This window comes from Cetorhinus maximus, chromosome 24 (genome assembly GCF_964194155.1).
Source record: "Cetorhinus maximus chromosome 24, sCetMax3.hap1.1, whole genome shotgun sequence".
Classification (NCBI taxonomy): domain Eukaryota; kingdom Metazoa; phylum Chordata; class Chondrichthyes; order Lamniformes; family Cetorhinidae; genus Cetorhinus; species Cetorhinus maximus.
In genome coordinates this window covers 9872111-9891352 of record NC_135902.1, presented here as the reverse complement: position 1 = coordinate 9891352, position 19242 = coordinate 9872111, and the positions used below count along the sequence as shown (strand labels likewise).

The 19242-nt window shown below is 40.9% G+C and overlaps 1 protein-coding gene across 7 annotated transcripts in view; it reads right to left on the bottom strand.

Moving 5' to 3' along the window:
- Nucleotides 1–304: 304 nt before the first annotated feature.
- myocd (myocardin) overlaps nt 305–19242 on the bottom strand; it is a 636396-nt gene continuing 617458 nt past the window's right edge. For 4 of the 7 annotated variants that reach the window (XM_078570714.1, XM_078570713.1, XM_078570715.1 and 1 more), the window contains 5 exons: nt 16956–18002; nt 15454–15549; nt 14135–14263; nt 13238–13313; nt 305–9412 (listed from right to left, as the gene is read on the bottom strand). In XM_078570714.1, the coding sequence (XP_078426840.1) occupies nt 8847–9412; nt 13238–13313; nt 14135–14263; nt 15454–15549; nt 16956–18002 (1914 nt within the window). In that variant the 3' untranslated portion in view covers nt 305–8846. Of the gene's footprint in view, nt 9413–12737; nt 13006–13237; nt 13314–14134; nt 14264–15453; nt 15550–16955; nt 18003–19242 lie in introns of those variants that run through there. The other 3 variants (XM_078570712.1, XM_078570716.1, XM_078570717.1) reach the window with 3 other exon arrangements.

Here is a 19242-nt window from a genome sequence, read left to right as displayed (position 1 = left end):
GCAAAGATAAAAGGATTGTGGTTTAGACTTCCCAAAAATAAAAACCGGCCTAGTAGTAGTTTTATTACAGTTCTGAGCCTCAAAGACATGTATCACTCTACTACACACCTCAGTTAGCCAGATTTTGATGGTTATGAGGTTGTTTGGAACAAATTCCCATCCAGGCCCGTTTTTCATGCTATTTATTTTAATGAAATAAGAGCAGAGACACGTGACCAACTACTTGGTTGTCGGGATGGCACAATTGGTTGGTCTCGGTTGAAGTGGGATCTCAGAAGACAATATAAGTAAAAACAAACACTAGTTGGGTCATGATAATCGATTTATTAAGAACACCCAGTTCCAAAACTTTTTTTTAATGTTTATGTAGTTTTTTTTTAATACTTTGGCTTCTAAACTATTGCCGTTATATACACAAAGCAAAATTTCTGTTGTGTTACATGATACACCATAAGAAAATACATAGTATTTACAAAGTGCAAAAATAAGGCATATATGAATACAGAAAGAATTAAGCCCACAGGATTGGTCAAAGTACCAATGACTCTTTTGAGGCAGTTTGATATGGCAGTCATCTTGTATAAATGGGCTGTTTGCTCCCTACATTTCTTGTGATGGTCAGCCTGAAACACTGTGCTCTAAGTGGCTTTTTAGCAGTGAGAATTTGATAACCTGATCATATTTATTGAAGGCAGATGCTGTTTGCAAGATTATGAAACAGATTAGTCACTGAATGTCTGAAAAACTCCCATGAGGTCTCACTTCTTGTGAAAAAATTTTGCAGGATGCTTGACTCGAAAGCCGAGCAGCACCACTTATACGCTCTTAAATAAATATGACAGGTTGAGAATTAGTCTTTTTGTTCAAAACATGTTGTAAATTAACATACTGCATACTTTGCTTGGAGTGGCTCATGTGCAAAGCTCTTTGGTGTACTGCATTACAGTGCTAGAATACCTCACCAAGCCCTGTAACTCCCTGCCTTCTTAATTTCCTGGTCACATACGAGAGGCGGCCTGCAGAGACAAGACACTTTCTCAGAGGCAAGACATTTTCTCAGAGGCAGGAAGGGAAACCAGAGGCAAGCACAAGTCATTTGAAACAGACAGAATGACCATTAGTGATACAAGTCGAGGAGTTGCACAAGGAAAACCATAGGTCGAAGAGACAAAAGGTAAGCAGCAAAAGTAGTAAAAAAAAAAGTTGCAATTCTGTGCATTTTTCAATTTCATTTTTCAGTGTTTACTATATCCAACTGTATGGTTTATCTGATGCACTGCAAAATCCAGTGCGCCACTGGCAACACTCTACAAGTTGTACTTGTGATTTTTTGTGCCAACTGGTTGTCCACTGAAGCACCAGTTATGCTGATGATGCAAGCCAGATTTCTGTTCCCCTTACCCAATTCTAGGTTTGCATATAAAAACTCATGTGAAGATGTGATTTATAACTAGACTTTAAGCAAATTAGTCTATTTAAAATTTAAGAATACGCTCAGTTTACAAACTATTTGGATTTATACAAAAGATACTGGGCAGGTCTTATGAGGGCAGATTTTGTCTTCTTTTAACAAGTTAGGACTTCAGATTTGGGGTGGAATTTTATGGCTCTGTCACAGCAGGGCCAGGCCCATAAAATGTGGCAAGCTGCTCAAAAGTTCATTGGCTTCAGCGGGACTGTAAAATCCCGCCGGCATAAAATTTTGCCCTAGAAGTAATTGTGTAAACCGTTGGTGAAGAGTTTCACAGATACAATTTTAGATGCATGGATATGAAAATTGAAATCCTGATCATGCCTCTTCACCCTGATGCACTCAAGAGTAACTTGAAAGCTGCAGTTTTACACAAGCCATATTGCCACACTACAATTGTCAATTTTGATTAAGTAACACTGATGAGATGTGTACATAGACTGTGTGGAGAACTCCTAATTAGGCCAGGCCATCTATGAATTAAGAAGGAAAAAATACCAGAGAAAGATAACTGGTGCTGCCTAAAGTACTTCCTATACCCGGTTTGTAGCATCTTTGTTCTGAATATAGATTGTCTCTCACTGGAATGGCACCTGCCACTGGACCAAAAGAGATGGAGAAAATGACTTTTGGGTGGGTGGAGAACTCATTTCCAATTCAAGAGCCATAACTTAGTCATGTACAGTCGGAAAATGAAGTTCAGTCCCATTGGAAAATGATTGTATCTTCGTGCTTTTTATGGAGTGGGGCTGGATTAAGGGATCCCAGCTGTAACAGAAAAACTAGGCACCAAGCCTGTTTAGGTTTCCTTGAGCGACCATGATTCCAAAAGATCACAGGCCTTTTGCAGCTTGAGGGAGAGTGGGGGAAGGGGTGGAGGGAGGCGGTGTACTGAGGAGGGAGTGGTAAGTGGCAGTCTTGGTAACGTGATACCTGAGTCAGGCAGGCCTATAGTAGACCAAAGTGCTGTAGCTACTTTACCAGCCAGTCTTTTTTTAAAATAATAATATAAGCAGAAGATGCTAGAAAAACTCAGCAGGTCTGACAGCATCTGTGGAGAGAGAAACAGAGTTGATGTTACGAGTCCGTATGACCTTTCTTCAGAACTAAAGAGTAGAAATGTGATGAAATTTATACAGTGTAAGGGGTTGGAGCGGGTGAAGCTAGATAGGAGGCCAGCAATAGGTGGGGGCCAAGGAGGGATTGACAAAGATGTTGTGGACAAAAAGACAAAGGGAGTTTTAATGGTAGTGGTAAGGGCTAAAGGAGGTGCTTATGGTGATGGTGGCATAAAGGTAAGAAAGCAGAATGTGTTAATAGTCAGAACAAGGATCAGCACTCTGTGAAAGAACAACATGAAACATGTAACAGATGGCCCTTTTAGGGTGGGGTGAAGGGAAGGGGCAGTGGCTGGGGAGAAAGGATGGAAAAAGGGGCAAAGATAGAGGAGAAAGTTCATGGCTTGAAGTTGTTGAACTCAATGTTAAGTCCAGAAGACTGTAAAGTGCCTAGTTGGAAGATGAGGTGCTGTTCCTCCAGTTTGCGTTGGGCTTCACTGGAACTTTACAGCAGGCCAAGGACGGACATGTGGGCATGAGAGCAGGGTGGTGTGTTGAAATGGCAAGTGACAGGAAGGTCTGGGCCATACTTGCGAACAGACCGAAGGTGTTCTGCAAGAAGGTCACCCGGTCTGCATTTAGTCTCCAAAGTAGAGGAGACCGCACTGGCAACAGCGAATGCAGTAGACCAAATTGAAGGAGGTGCAAGTGAAGCTCTGCTTCTCCATTTCTGCCAACTCCAGCATGACCACCACCAAGCACATCTTCCCCTCACCCTCCCTGTCAGCACTCCGTAGGGGCCATTCCCTCCAGGACACCCTGGTCCACCCCTCTATCCTACCATAGTGGGAATTGAACCCATGCCCCCAGAGCATTAGCCTGGGTCACTGGATTACTTTCCAGTGACAGTATGGCAATGCCACCACCTCTCCTGAGTCTGACTCACTGTGGGTAAAAAGTGTAGGCCTGTTAGTGGCCAAGGCCACTTCTTCTTCAGCTCAAATTGACTCTGCAATCGAATACTTGGTTAGTCTGATTCTGATTGGATTCACTATAGGAAGCTTAATAGTGCTTTTCGTGGTTTCAAATTTGTTTTCTTTTTAATTCGAGCAGTACCTTTATACAGATTTGGCTTACCTCAATCTCTATCTAGGTTCTTTGAGCTTAAATAACTAGGGATGTGTCCTTACAGGGTTGGATTGTGCACTCCGCATCAGCAATGGAAATTAATTATACGGACTTCTCAGTAGTTTGGTTTGAAGTCTCTTAATTATGGTGATGGGCATGTGCATGTGAGACATCTACCTGTCCCAAAATATTGTAGCTGTTACAAACATGTATATAAAGAATCAATCCTATTTTCTGTATTTTGCTGTCAATATGATAATTTTAATATTCTTAGAAGTGTCTCTAGTCACTCTTGTTTCAACCATTTCTAAACAGTTTCCTTAAATACAAAGGCCCGGATTTTGCAATAGTAATGATGCTGGAGCTGCCAGCCTTTGTCATCATTACTCCACTGGAACTGACAGCAACTTCTGGAGTCTGCACATAGGCAGAGCAATGTGGAGATCCAGAAGTTGTTGTCAGTGATTTTATGCTTTTCTAGAGGATGCACTGTTGAGGCACCCGCAGACTACAGTCAATGGAAATCCACTGAATTGACAAGAACTTCCAATCATACGTTGTTGGTCTCACTGTAAAAACCCTTGACCAGGTTACATCCTGTTGAATGAGGTGTAACAGGGTTTTTAATGGCGTAACTTCATAATTACGGCTAAAAAAAAGAAACATGTCAAAGCTTTTCATCTTGTACTCATCAGGTCACTTTGCAAGAATATCAGTATAATAGGAAAGCAACATGTTATACTGCATATGAAGAGAGTGCTGATTAGTTGGCAATTGGCATTGCCATGGAGAATGCACCCAGTCATGGTGACTGACAGTTAACTGCAAAGCATTGTTTGAAATTTAAATCAGACAGCTTGACCCTGACTGGTCAAGGCACTGCCCTGAGGAATCAGTCAGCTGTTCGCAATGGGCAGGGAACAGACCATACCCAACCAGCCATTGCTTGCAAAACTCAAAACACAATGTCCAACATTAGATGGGATTCCGTGATTGGACAACATTTGCTAAATAATCCTCAGAGTGCTAAGAATTACGCTGATAACCAATTTAAGATTGCCAGTCAGGCTCACAATGTGGCACATTTGCGTGTACTGGAAACTACATATCTTAATACACAGTTCTTTGCAGACAGAAACACGCATTGTGCCTGTTTCAGCTAAACAAATTAAATGACAGCCATTTGCTGACTGATTCCTCAGGGCAATGCCTTGACCAATCAGTGTCAAGCTGCCTAGTTTAAATTACCAGCAATGCTTGGCAGTTAACTGTCAGTCACCATCACTGGTGCATTCTCCATGGTAATGCCACTTGCCAACCAATCAGCACTCTCCTCACATGCAGTATAAATTCATTTCCCCTTATATTGGTATTCTTGCGAAGTGTCCTGATGAGTGCAAGATGAAAAGCTTCGACATGTCTCTTTTTTCAGCAATACTCAAGTTCTGTACTACCGAATGACTACTTTACTGCTAAACCGCCCTCAATGGTCCTGAGAAGCTAATCTTATACTTTGTGGAATGTCAATTTTTTTCCATTATAAAAAAATTGCACATTTAAAATTTTTAAAAATAAGTTTGTTTACCTTGGTTTTAGTTTCTATCTTAATCCAATTACAATCATTTATTCTGCTATCTGAAAATATTAGGCGCGTTTAACCATCCTGGCTGGATGTGTGTGAATACTTCAATGTTACTGGCTATCTACTTGTTTGATAACATCACTGCTGTTGCATGCCAAGACATCCCCTTGACTTGATGGCAGATTTGAACTGTTGGCTGGAAAGGGAAAACCATGACACAGGCAACTTTCTTCGAGTTCTGCAGCGAACATCCTCACTCAGCCATGGATCACAAAAGTTGGGCCATAATTTGTGATTTTCGTTGGGTTCTGAACTTGTAGGAGTAAATTTGACATTTACCTACTTTGGCTCCACTTGCTGAATGATTTTGATATTTCAGGAGTTAACTGTAATGATCAATAACAGAAGGGCTACTGCTTTAAAATAGTTTTCAAAAATCAATACATTTGCAAACCTTGAAAAGCATCAAAATTTTAAATGTATAAATTGATCCATCATGTTGCTTGAGGTGACTGACTTGATTGTTGTATTTCTTTTAAAAAAAATTCATTTATGGGATGTGACATCAGTGGCAAGGCCAGCATTTATTGCCTATCTCTAAATGCCCTTGAGAAGGTGGTGGTGAGCTGCCTGCTTGAATTGCTGCAGTCCATGTAGTGTAGGTACATCCACAGTGCTGTTAGGGAGGGAGTTCCAGGATTTTGACCCAGTGACAGTGAAGGAATGGCGATATGTTTCCAAGTCAGGATGGTGAGTGGCTTGGAGGGGAACTTCCAGGTGGTGGTGTTCCCATGTGTCTGCTGCCCTTGTCCTTCTAGATGGTAGTGGTCGTGGGTTTGGAAGGTGTTGTCTAAGGAGGCTTGGTGAGTTCCTGCAGTGCACCTTGTAGATGGTACACACAGCTGCTACTGTGTGTTGGAGGGAGTAAATGTTTGTGGATGTGGTGTCAATCAAGTGGGCTGCTTTGTCCTGGTTGGTGTCAAGCTTCTTAAGTGTTGTTGGAGCTGCACTCATCCAGGCAAGTGGAGAGTATTCCATCACACTCCTGACTTGTGCCTTGTAGATGGTGGGTTTTGCAGGAGGAGGAGATCATGATGTCTCCAGTACTGCTGCTCAAGGCAAGAACTCTCTTTGTTTTCAATCCTTTCAGCTCATTAGATTCTTAGCCTGTCATGTATCAAGGGATGAATTGCGTCCTGTTGATAGCTGAAGAAAAATGCCATAATCTTGCTTCAAAAATAGAAAACAACTTTCTTTTTCCCCCTCCTAACATTGTGACATTTTGGATTTAAGTATCTGCATCTTCAGAACATCACCATATGAGAAGCAGGCTGGAGAAAAGTGAGCTTGAGATTCTCAGGATTAAATCAAACCAAAGCTTACTCCGGTATGTTACTATATTTCAATGCTGATCATCAATAATTTCAATTTGCTCAAAAAATCAGTATCTGATTCATAATTTTGCCATTCGCAGATTACAAAATCAATGGAAAATCTCTTTCGTCATGCAGGGTAAGAATGATTGCCAAGCACAAATAAGCTGGCGGGTATGTTGCCCAGAACATCAATACAGAATTAGAAGTTTAAGTGTCAAACATGTACTGTTGTGGTCAACTATGCCAGTACGCAAGGGTTGTCAAAGCCCATGTACCTCATCCAGTTTGCAAGCAACCACTGTCATATCATATAGTTACTGCTCACACAAGGAGGTGTACTAGCACTGGAATGGGATATACTCAATATAGATCAGAACAATCACTTATACCTCACAGGGATTATTTAACTCAAAGGCATTTCAGGAAATATAATATAATTATTGATTCACAGGGAGCAGAAATAAGAAACTTGGACCGTGAAGTGCAGTTCTTGGGTTGGTTTTACTTTTAAGATGATTGTTCATCTCCTTCAATCATTTTGATTCCTGTCATCAGTTACTTACAAACGATCTCTGAATTTTATTGGTTGTTTGGTGGAGTCTGTGCAAGTAGTTAGCGAGGAGGCAAGCTAGATATAATAAGGAATGACAGGACAAACTATTTCAAGTATTAAATATCAATTAGTTGCACAGTACTTTGCAGATTTTTTTTTTGTATTTTTGGAAATAGTGAATAAGTAGGGGGAAACATGACAATATTCATTTAAAACCAGCCATACTATTACTATATAGGGTAGCAAGCAAATCCTTTGACAAAGATCTCCCTCACATGCCAGAATACTGAATTGGCCAGAGATTTCAGAATAGCAAGCAGTGCCAAAGGAGTAAAGTGAAGTTCTTTTCATTTAAATATCATTGCAGAAAGGGACACAATAAGATACAAAATGGTATGAAAATACTTTTTCTGAGCACTTCCTTGCTTTGAATAAAAGTTACCAAAAATAAACTATTTTCTTTACACTAAGACAAGGGTTGAAACTGATGTCACCTATTTTCAATTCACTTTTGTTCCCTTTTAAATCAATATTTCATTTACTTATTTCCTTTCAAATGTGGGTCTATGGGTTATGTGCTGAAAATATTAAAAATAAAGTCACATTGGTCAGTACCTAAGTTAGCTGCAAAAGATTTGAATATAATGCCAAGCCTGATGCTGGCTTACTACTGTGCATTTGAACTCAGGTTTAACATCTTCCTATGTTTGTAGGGAGTCTCAACTTCAGCACAGGCAATGAAGTCATCTCTTTGTTTTCTTTTCTTCATGTAATTGCATAATTTACTGCATTTTGCAAAGTGGTATCTTTTTTTGGGGGTGATGGGTGGTGGAAATGTTGCTTCATTAAATACCAAGCAAAACAAGATGCCCTCCCTCCAACACCCTCAAACACTGCCAAGTCTATTAAAAAGCATCTGAAATGCAAAGCAGTACACTTCATAATTTCATAAACTTACTAATTTTTAAAAATACTACCAAACATCTGCATGGAATGGCTTCTAACATTTTAACACCTAGAAGACATCTAAAAAAAAAACAGGCAAACAGTGACAAATGCCTCTACTTTTAACTGTGCAAAGTGAACAATAAGATATATTCACAATACAAAGAATCAAATACTAGCACAAAGTAGTGTAACCTTGCAATTGTGATTCAGGAAAGACGCCAGTATTGTAATACTTTCCATTGTTCAGGATAGCAAATATTGCTTGTCTGGTAAAGAATTCTTTCTTTTGATAAAAATTATAAAAAAATCTTGCAAAAGATATAAGCAAATGTAAGCTATATACAAAAGATATAATGCAGGTTGTGTGCACAAGGCCAGTACAAGAGTTGGCCAATATTATATCTATCCTTTGGACTCTATCTGTCAATTCAGTAAGATTTAGACTTCGACTCTTTGGCAACGGACTTCATGTTCACTTTGCTTCCAGTAAAACGCAGTAAATGCACAACCTTATAAAGCTTTTAACTCTTTCAGCAACCAGGATATTACTACATGCAACAACCACACAGTAATCATCTTATGGTTGATCAGTTGGATTCTTCCATTGACTTTACCTTTGCCAACATGACTTCTTTGGCTGGTATACCTTAGCAGTATGCTTGCTTTTTATTTAACACCCCAATTCAATTGGCATTAAATGCACTGATAAGTTTGTAGTCCACCGAGCATGTTACCATTGCAAGTTCATTGTTGCATTTAAGTTCAGGTCTGTAACGTCCAGGAAGTCTGCAGAGAAGATGCTTGGGGTGGAGGAGCCAGCAGATCCAAAACCTGTTGCTGAGCTGGGTGGCGTGAGATCCAACCAGTCCATGTTCTCCAAGGGAGTTTCTGTTAGACCTAAGTTCATAACATGGCCATGCGTGGGTGATGGTGACATCTGGGTGTCCATCGGGGACAGAGGGTTCTCCAGAATGTCTCGAGTGTTCAGCATATCCTCCCGTGAGTTGCCGGTAAAGCCCTCAGCCACGTTGTCCAGCTGGGAATCTTCACTGCCAATTTTAAGCAATGCAAGATCGCTGCCTCTACTCAAGGAGCTGCGAGAATTCAGCAGGGCCTCAAGTTGACTGTCACTGTTGCTTGTGCAATGGTCAAACGAAAGCTGCGGAGGAGACATGTGGTTAAAAGGACTTGTTGAAGTCCGAGGCACTGTCACAGTGGAAGCTCCTGATGATACTGTGATCTGAGGCAATGATTTCTGAGTACAATGATGATCATTTTTGGCATTTGGTGGCATTTCTGCAAAGAGAACAGTTCTAATAAGAAAATATACCAGGAAATATGGTTATTGCTTAGCGCTTATAGAAAATATGAAACAAGAACAATAAGGAAAGCCAAAAAAAATGTCGTTTGGTAGTACAGAACTTGAGTATTGCTGAAAAAAGAGATTTTTTGTCAAAGCTTTTCATCTTGCACTCATCAGGACAATTTGCAAGAGAATACCAATGTCAGGGGGAAACAACATATTTATATTGTAAGAGGAGAGTGCTGATTGGTTGGCAAGTTGACTGTGATTGGTAGAGGCATTGCCATGGAGAATGCACCAGTGGGTGGTGCATCGGAGTAAAGCTGTCTGGTTTAAATTTCAAACAAAGCTTGGCAGTTAATTGTCAGTTACCATCCACTGGTGCATTCTCCATGGCAACATTTCTACCAGGGTTCGATTGCCAACCAATCAGCGCTCCCTTCTCATACAGTATAAAATATGTTGTTAGCCCTGACATTGGTATTTTCTTGCAATTTGTCCTGATGAGTGCAAGACGAAAAGCTTCGACAAAAAAGTCTCTTTTTTCAGTCAGCAATATTTAAAAAAATTGTCTTTTAGAAGAACGATTTTGAGAGGAGTGAAACTACAAACATGGTTGATTTTGGAAACCAACCTGTATAAGAGACGGTCTGTAACAATTTTGATGATTACCATTTACACTGTTAAGATACTAGATACTTCTTAAATAGATAAGTACAATTTCTACAATTAGGTCAGCTCTCATGGCATCATTAATTCATAGGGCACACTTTAATCCAAGCAACAGGGGTCTTGCCTGCTGGCTGAAGAGCTGGCAAGAGCCCCATGTTGCCTCTATTGGGGAAGGCCCGCTATATTAAGTGCCAGTCAGGCACTTAAGTGACCATTGCAGGGTCTTCCTTGGGATCAAGGGCTCCAGGGGAAGAAATCTTGGTCCCTGAGAGCTGCTGGCAATGCGCCCACCAGAGGCCCAGGATCAGTGAAGGAACCAGGCCACACGTGTGTGAGGATGGGATGCGGGTTCTGGGGAGGGTGTCTCACGATGGGGTGGGGGGTGGTGGTGGGGGCGGTGTTTAGAAGAAAAGACTGGGGGTAGTTCTCAGCAGGCCCCCGCCCCCCACCTCCCCTATTCCATGTCACTCAATCAGGCGCTGAGTGCTTTTCAATGAGGCACACCCTTCCCCGGCCACAGCTGCTCCCCTCGGGAGCCCACAAGCAAACTTGACAGGGTTTGCTTTTCGGGCTTCCTGTGTGGTGACTGGCTCACCTGCCACTGGTCGAATACCAGCAGCAGCGGGATGAGACCCTTAAGTGGGTATTAACTGCCCGCTCAAGGGCTTCAATTGGTCTGGAGCATGACTGGAATTTTTAACGACAAGGTGGACCAGAGTTTAACTTGGCCCGTGCTTTTAAAGACAATGTCTGATACTTCTTGTGCAGAGGTGCAGAATAGGCTTAATTTTAATTAATTAGTTTAATTTTTTTTTAAATTTAATTTTTTAATTTAAGTTTAATTAGAAGTTAATTGTTGATGGAAGATTCTGTAGATTGACAGCAGTTCATAAATCTCCAGTGGTTGGCCTGGCGGGAGGTCAGGATTTTGAATCATAAAATCTTGTAAGCACAAAAGGAGGCCATTCAGTCATTCATACCTACGCAGGCTCTTTGAATGAACTATCAGCTTGTTCTATTTCTCTGCTCTTTTCTCATAGCTTAGACAATTTTGCTTCCTCAGGTATATATTCAGTTCCCTCATGTAGTTAGAAAAATCAGCAGAAAATGATATCTTCCTCTTTTTTCAGACTTTGAAATGTGGCATCAAAAGTGAGATGAATACATGCTAGATGCCAGAACTTTTATGTAGATATCGATAAATAGGTACTTTGACAATATTATAATGTGCATACAGAAAATGCTCACTAAGTACAAGATACTTTACAGTAGCTGGACCTCTAGCCTATTAATCTTTCAGCCTGATCAGATATCTCTCTAGGCACCGTTAATGGTAGGTACCATTCTTGAGAATGTCTGTAAATGTAGGGTAGCTTTCTCCTAAACTACAGTTTATTCTAGCCGCAGCAAAGATACAATACAAGGTGCACTGTGCGGAAAAATCAATGTGTTCTCTCTGGTGTCAGATGATATTTGATTACATTTAAATCACAATGATGTTCAGGTGTACAATGTCCATCCATGGTGAGGGCTGTTTGCAAATCTGCCATGTTGAAAATGCCACCTTTGGTGTAATCCACAACAAAAGCAAGCAAACATTCCAAGTTATGCTAATCATTGTCTTAAATTAAGATGAAGGAAGAAAGATTTATCATACCAGTTACCCATTATCCAATCAGAAATGTTAGGAAATAGGGATAGTTTAAGTAAGTTATATTGATATTTGTGGGTGTTAGGGATGAGTTTTAGCTTTGAAGTTTAAGTTTGATTTGTATTCCTGTATTTGTGTGTTAAGAAAGGTCAAATGGAGTTTTAGTTTCACTTTCAAAAGGTGCTTGCATTTCTAATGAGAAGTTTTATGACCCTAAAGAGAAGGTAAACATACAAAGGTAGAAGGATTGGACTGTTGCCTAGCAACTGGGGCCCAAAGAGGCAGGTCTCTCCCATAGACACACACAGAGGAGAAACAGCAGGTTGTTTTGGAAGCTGTTTGAATGCAGTTGGTTCTGAAAGTTTCTGCCAGGAGAGACTGGAGCAAAGGGGATAGGTAGGCATTCCCAAGCTAAAGAAAAACCCAAAATTCCAGGGTAGTGGAAGAGGGGAAAGTCCAAAAAAGACCTTCTAGTCAAAGGAAGGGCAGGGCCCAGGGAAAAGGTCCTATTAAGTGAAGTTAAGAGTAAGGGGCAGAGAGAAAGGCTCCATGGTTCAAATGTAAAAGGACCAAAAGCTGCAGAAAGCAGATTTAAAGCGAGAACAGTTTGCAAAGGGCAAGAAGGTTCAAAGAGAAGACTGAAGAACTGTAACTCTTTGCTATGGGCATGTGAAGCATGTACCGTTGACGGCTGAGTTGGTGAGACAAGAGTGCGTGGAAGACAGCTTGAATGCGTGTGGTGACCCAGGGAAGAGGAACATCAGGAGGAGAGTTTCAAACCCTGGAGGTGAACCCTTGCTGAAGGGGTCTGAGAGAAAGCGTTGGTTTGGGAAAAGTTTCCAAGGCAAGTTCTTGGAGAGCGGGGACTGGAAACCTTCATGTGAAAGACGGAGTTCAGTGAGACTGGTTGGTTCGTGGTGTGACAAGCGTCTGGGGGGAGTTGAGGGGAGACCCATAACGTCTGGCATTTGCCACTTGATTTCAGAGTATGGTGTGTCTGATCACAGGGTGCCATAGATTTACATGGACTCTGTACTTACTGTGTACATTAGAGTATAAGATAACTTTTGTGACTTGTGTTATCCTTACAAATCTGTATACATCTGTAAAGGTATAGCTGTACGTGAAAGAGTATTGTAATATAGTTCATCTTTTCTTGTTGAATAAATGTTTTATTCTTTTGTTGAATAAATGTTTTATTCTTTTGTTAAAAGTTCATCAGCTGACCCCTGTGCCTCTGTTCAGTAGCTACTCTCCACGTATCTAAACAAACAAAAAATAAAAGTTAGGATCTATCAAGCTGGGTTCCATTCTGGGGTCAGGCTTGTCCAGGGGTAACCTCAGTTTGGATCATAACAGAGACCATTAGCTTTTAAATGAGAAACAGTGAATTCTGGAAACAGACATTAGCAGAATTTTACAATAAAGAAAAGGCAGTTCATGCTCGATGACTGAATCATTTTAGAAGATCAACTGTCAAGGTAACAAGTCTCACCTCCACTCTCAATGAGCACGTCCAGTAGGTCATCCATCTGGTTTCTAGACATTTGCTGCAGGTATACAAGGTTAAACTACATAAACTAAGTCTCAAACAAAAGGATTGCTTAAAAACAGTTAGCTCATGGTCATGTATTGACCAGAATATAGAACTGACAAATTAATTTAAAATGATGCTTGTGCTAATACAAACTGTTAAAAATCAATAATCTCTGACTTTTCTAAAGTCAGTATAATATATAAAACTTAAAAAGTAACATTAGAATAACACAATTATCTAAAAGTAGATGGAACAATATTTTCATATTGATCAATGAAGGCAGAGGTAGAGGTAGATTCTTGACTAACAAGGGAGTCAAAGATTATCGGGGGTAGGCAGAAAGCAGAGGCCACAATTAGATCAGCCATAATCTTATTGAATGGCGGAGCAGGCTTGAGGGGCCGAATGGTCTACTCCTGCTCCTAATTCGCAAGCTTATGTGTGCCAAATTATTATTTCGAATGTAACAATTTTCATTTGACATACCTCTAATTGATAGAAATAACCGTCAATATAAAAATCAATAGAGTTTTCAAAATGCAGTTCCCCCAAAAAGTTTGTGATGGTGACATTGAAACTACTGCTAATAAACATCTACTCAAATTAGCTGGAAAATCATTAAAAGAATAAATCACTCAATTCAGGAAAAACATGAAATGTAAAACTACAACTGTCCATTGCCTTCTACAGAGTCGTAAATGATTTGACAGATGCATCAAGCCATTTACTGAGTGTGCAGGAGTGGTTCATTGACACTTGAATCCTGCAGTTTGTACTTTATTTAAATAAAACAAGTTCAGCTTATTAGAAGTAAATACTCATGCTGCCTAATGATAATATTCAATTATTTCTCACCTGTTTCATTGCATCTTCGTAAGAAGGAGGTTGTTTGATCTTGCTCAGGGTTGAGTTTGAATTACAGAAAGGAGTAGTATTGATGACAAACTTTTGACCAACTTGATTTGCAGAGTTAGGAACATTCATCTAAATAAAAAGACCCAACAGAAACACACAATTATTTACAACTTTTATTGGTTACTTATACTTATGTTTTTAAAGTTACTGAAGCCACATCACATAATCTGATAGCTACTGCACTCAGTGTTCGGGAGGGAGGGAGGGGGTTGAGGGTGGGGCGGGGTGGGGGAGGGGATGGCACCTCTCCATCCATCCATCCATCTCACAGCAGATATCCATTTCACCAAGGGTACGGTTTGTGTATTTATTACACTGATCATCCAACAATTATTGCCCCAGAGTCAGAGGAAATCAATACCCTGAACTTTCAAATTGCTTACATTTCTAAAAGTAATATTCCCAGCAAGTCAAGAATTGGAAAAAGGAAGAATTTAAGAGCTGGTCTTCTTGAATTCTCCCTTACAAAACAGGAGAAAACCAGCTTCTTCATAATTACGGAGGTCTGTGTGGCTTTGAGGACAAGTTTTATACTGCCACTTTAGCTTTAGAGAAATCCTAAAGTAGTGAGAATAAATCTGGATTGAAGGTTTAAAATGCTTCAAGAGAGAGGTGAAGGTAGGAAGGGTTATAGTGGGTTGGGTGTAGTTGAAAGGTGGAGGTGTGGGAAGAGGAGATGGGAGTGATGAAGGTGACGGGACAGTTCCTTGTGGTCTAGAGATTATGTTCAACCTCCCCAGCCCCACATATACAAGTGGTTGGAGCTCACTTGGATGGGATGCATAGCCTAAACCCAGAATAAGACTTCTTCTTATCGTGTCCACAGACAGTCTATACATGGCCCAGCCAGAACTGGAATAAGACTAAAGCCAGCACATTGTCCAATGTAGAATGAAAAATTTACTAATTAAAGCTGACAAGGAAAATTCTGGGTAATTCACTGTAGCTTCTCATCAGTAGTCACAATGACACTGGGCCTTTTGAACTTCTATGGCCATGGAAGTTATATTGTAACTGTTGACATAGCAAATGCACCTGTCTTCATATTGTACAGGTAAAAATTGAGAGTGAATGAAGGAGTGGAAGGGCAGTCTTTCCCCCTTTCCAATGCCATAATAGAGATACACCTCCCCCATCATTAAGTTCAGTTTATCCCAGCCGGCATTGCTCATTAATGATGCATCAAGTTAATTCTCGGGTTGATTTGAACCGTGTCCTGGAGTAGTTTCTTGGGTAATTAAACCGTTAATGATGAATACCTTTCTGAGTATCTGCTGTCGTATTATATGTTGTTGGAGCTGCTGCTGGAATTGCGGGCTCCCATTTTGGTGCTGAGGCTCCTGCCCATTTGTGGCCTATAGCAAAAAGGATAGTGAGGATATTTAAAGTTATTCAAAAATCATACTTCAATCCCACAGATCTTCCAAAATGACACATTTAAATATTTATGCTCATTAAATATTAACATTTGTAATATTTATTACTAAAAGGTACAAATTTAAAGCCAGTTCCTTCAGCTGTATTGGCTGTTCCTCTGGTATTCTTCTCTTTTTCAATAATTTATTGGTATCAATACATGTGCTTTATGTAAAAGCTTGTATACTGTAATCTTACCACAAGCATTAGCATTTTAACATATGTTACTTTTCATTCAAATGATGAAAGATGCAAGAACAATTATCACATTGATATTACAACCTCAACACCTTATTACAGACAACTTGCTGTTCATGCAGTTTGCCTATTATATGAGCTGGATGGTGAAAGGAATAGTGCTTCTCAAACTTCAACGTCTCATTTATGGTGCCACAAAGTCACATGTTTGTCATTACAGGCAATGCTGATTAATGCAAGTTATAACCCTATACTACTTAGATACAGAACATAGCTCATAAGAACATAAAAAATAGGAGCAGGAATGGACCATATGGCTCTTTGAGCTTGTTCTCCCAATCAATGCAATATGACTGATCTTCTATCCCCTTTCCTGCCCACTCCCCATTTCCCTTGATTCAAAGTCTAGCTATCCCAGCCTTGAATATACTCAACAATGGAGCTTCACACCCCTCTGAGGTAGGGAGTTTCAAAGATTCACAACAGTGAAGAAATCTCTCCTCAATCTCAGTCCGAAATTATTGACCTCTTAACCTGAGGTTGTGCCCTCGTGTTTTACATTCCCCAGCCAGGGGCAAACAATCTCTCAATGTCTACCCTGCCAAGTCCCTTCAGGATCTTGTACGTTTCAATGGAATCACCTCCAGCTTTCTAAACTTCAGAGAGTATGGGCCCAATTTACTCAACCTCTCAGCTTAGGACAACCCTCTCATCCCAGAATCAATCCAGTGAGTATTCGCTGTGTTGCCGCCAATGCAAGAATATCCTTCCTTACACATGTTTCCCTCTACATTGTCCCATCAAGTACTCCCAGGGTAGGTCGGGAATTGTGAGTTAGATGCAGAGTAAAGTTTCCTCTGCACTAGCCGATCAAACACACCCACTTTAGGGGATTTTAGCATCCTGGCAATTGAATGAGGTGTGCATTTCCTATTGAGTGGCTGAGACTATCTGAAATAACTGGCACACTTAATGCGTTTTAAACTACGCCATTGTAATTGATGGTTATGATGATGCAAAATGGTTAACGGTATTTGGCCAGTACAGATGCTTGCCTGCCACCATCTTGGACATTATGTGACAGGAACTGCACTAATATTTCAAAACTAGAACATTCTCTGGGATTCCCAGCAGCTTTGACTGTTACCTGTATCTTGAGCTGACTGTTGCAAGCCGGAATGGACTGAAGCTGATGGGGCGAAACGCTACGCCCATCTCCATTTTGGGGGGCGGGTGACACTGGCAGAAGGAAATGATTGTTTGGAGATGGAGGAAGGCTGACATGCTGAGGGCTGTTGGTTAGGCCTCCCAATGGAGAATGCTGAGGCGAGCACTGTGGACTCAGGAATGGTGGTGACCTCACTGCATTGTGTTCCGCAGTTTCCACACAGGTCTGACTGCTCACAATGCTGGGTTTCTGTGGTGTACCGGATGTGTTTAAGCTTTCCGTGGAACTGCTGCTGGATGCGGGGGAGATCATTGGTGTTGCACTTTTATCATTCATCTGTTGTGCAGCAAATGGACAACTGGACATCAGGTTTTCCTGCTTTACAGACACACCGAAGAGCGGCTGTGAAGAAGCCTGTGGGTTGTGCTGGTTACTCCTTTTCTGTTTTTGAAGCTGTATCTTCAATTCTTCCACCTGCTTTTGCTCCAGATGAAGCTTCCAGGTCAACTCGTCGATAACTTTCTGCTTTTCCATGAGCATTTTGTCCTTCTGGGTGTCAAAGCCTTCCAGCTCCACCTGTATGCTGCCTCCATTCATGCTACTCATCAGGCTGTCTTCGGCACTGAGCTGAACCGGTGAAGGCTGTAGACCAAGCTGCGGTGAAGGCACAGGCACGTCACTAAAGGTGTCGGGCAACCCGCTCAAGTCGGATCCGGTTACAGAGAGGTCAGACGATGCTGGAGAAATGGGAGGGGTTGAGCTGGTGCTGCCAAACTGATAAAATCCATTCGGTAGCACAGTGGAGGTGGTCTGAGTCTGAAAGCTTGAGTGTGTGGTCACGGGGGTCATTGGGAACATCACGGTCGTCATCTCACTGACAGAAGTGGACAAGCTTGTGCTGGTGCTGCTGGTTGGCAGGCTGTTGCTCTTTGAGTCTTGGAAAGGTTTCAGCCTCTTCATGAGGGCTGTTTTTGTACCAGACACTGGAAGGCCCCGTATCCTCAGCTGTTGCCTCAGCTCCGATACCTGTGTGATGGAAAAAACAAAACCCAAAACACAGACTTAGTTTTCGACAGTGCAAGTAACAAAGAACATATTCAGCTACTCTGTTGACTTAGAAAATATCTGATTTTGTTTGTCTTGTGTAGAGAAGAAAGGAAGGAAACATCATATTTATATAAAGCTTTTCATTACCTCAGGGCATTAAAGGCCCTTTACAACCAATGAAGTACTTTTGAAATGTAGCCACAGTAGTTTGTGCAAGAAAAGTATTCATTTATATAGTGGTTTAACCCATCTTTAGGAAACTTCTCAAAGTGCTATGCACAAATTACTTTGGAAGTGCAAACACTTATGTAGGAAAAGATGACAGATGACAGCAAATTTGTTCAGATAAGCATCCTGCAAAAGAGGAATAAGACAAATAACCAAGCAATTATTTTTTTGCAGTGAAATTGCTCAACATTTTTGAAAATGTTATGGAAACTTCAATGCTCATTTGAATGGTCAGATAGAGCCTCCCTTTAATGACTCGAAAGAGTTAGATGGCTCCCGGATTTGGACAAGAAGCTAGACACAAAATAAACTGCATGTTGTATTCATACTTTAATCAATAAAACTGTCTTTTTTTCCTTTCTAAAGGGCATCCTTGGTAGGACACTCAGGTTTCGCTCTGCAGTTGTCCGTTATCATTGAATTTGGGGTCATAAGTAAAATTTATATTTATCATTTTTTACAAATCATAATATGATATGATTATATGACTGGAGGGTCTAGAACCAGGGCACACAGTCTCAGAATAAGGGACAGGCCATATAGGTCTGAGGTGAGGAGGAATTTCTTCACTCAGGAGGTGGTGAATCTTTGGAATTCTCTGCCCCAGAGGGCGGTGGAGGCTCAGTCATTGAGTATGTTCAGGGCTGAGACTGATAGATTTCTACATTTTAAAAACATCAAGCAATGCGAGGATACTGCAGGAAAATGGTGTTGAAGTGGATGATCAGCCATGATCTCATTGAATGGCGGAGTGGGCCTGAAGGGCTAAATGGCCCACTCCTGCTCCTATTTCTTATGTTCTTATGTTTATGAATGATGATACACTAAACACAATTCAACAACATGTGATGGATCAAAGGGGTGCTCTGGATTTTTCAATATTAGATACATAATGAGCAACATTTGTATGTTGTCATTGTACTGACGTTAAACAATTGCTTACTTTGTATAGGTAGAGGCCCCAGTCATAGGGAAGCTCCACCATAAATGG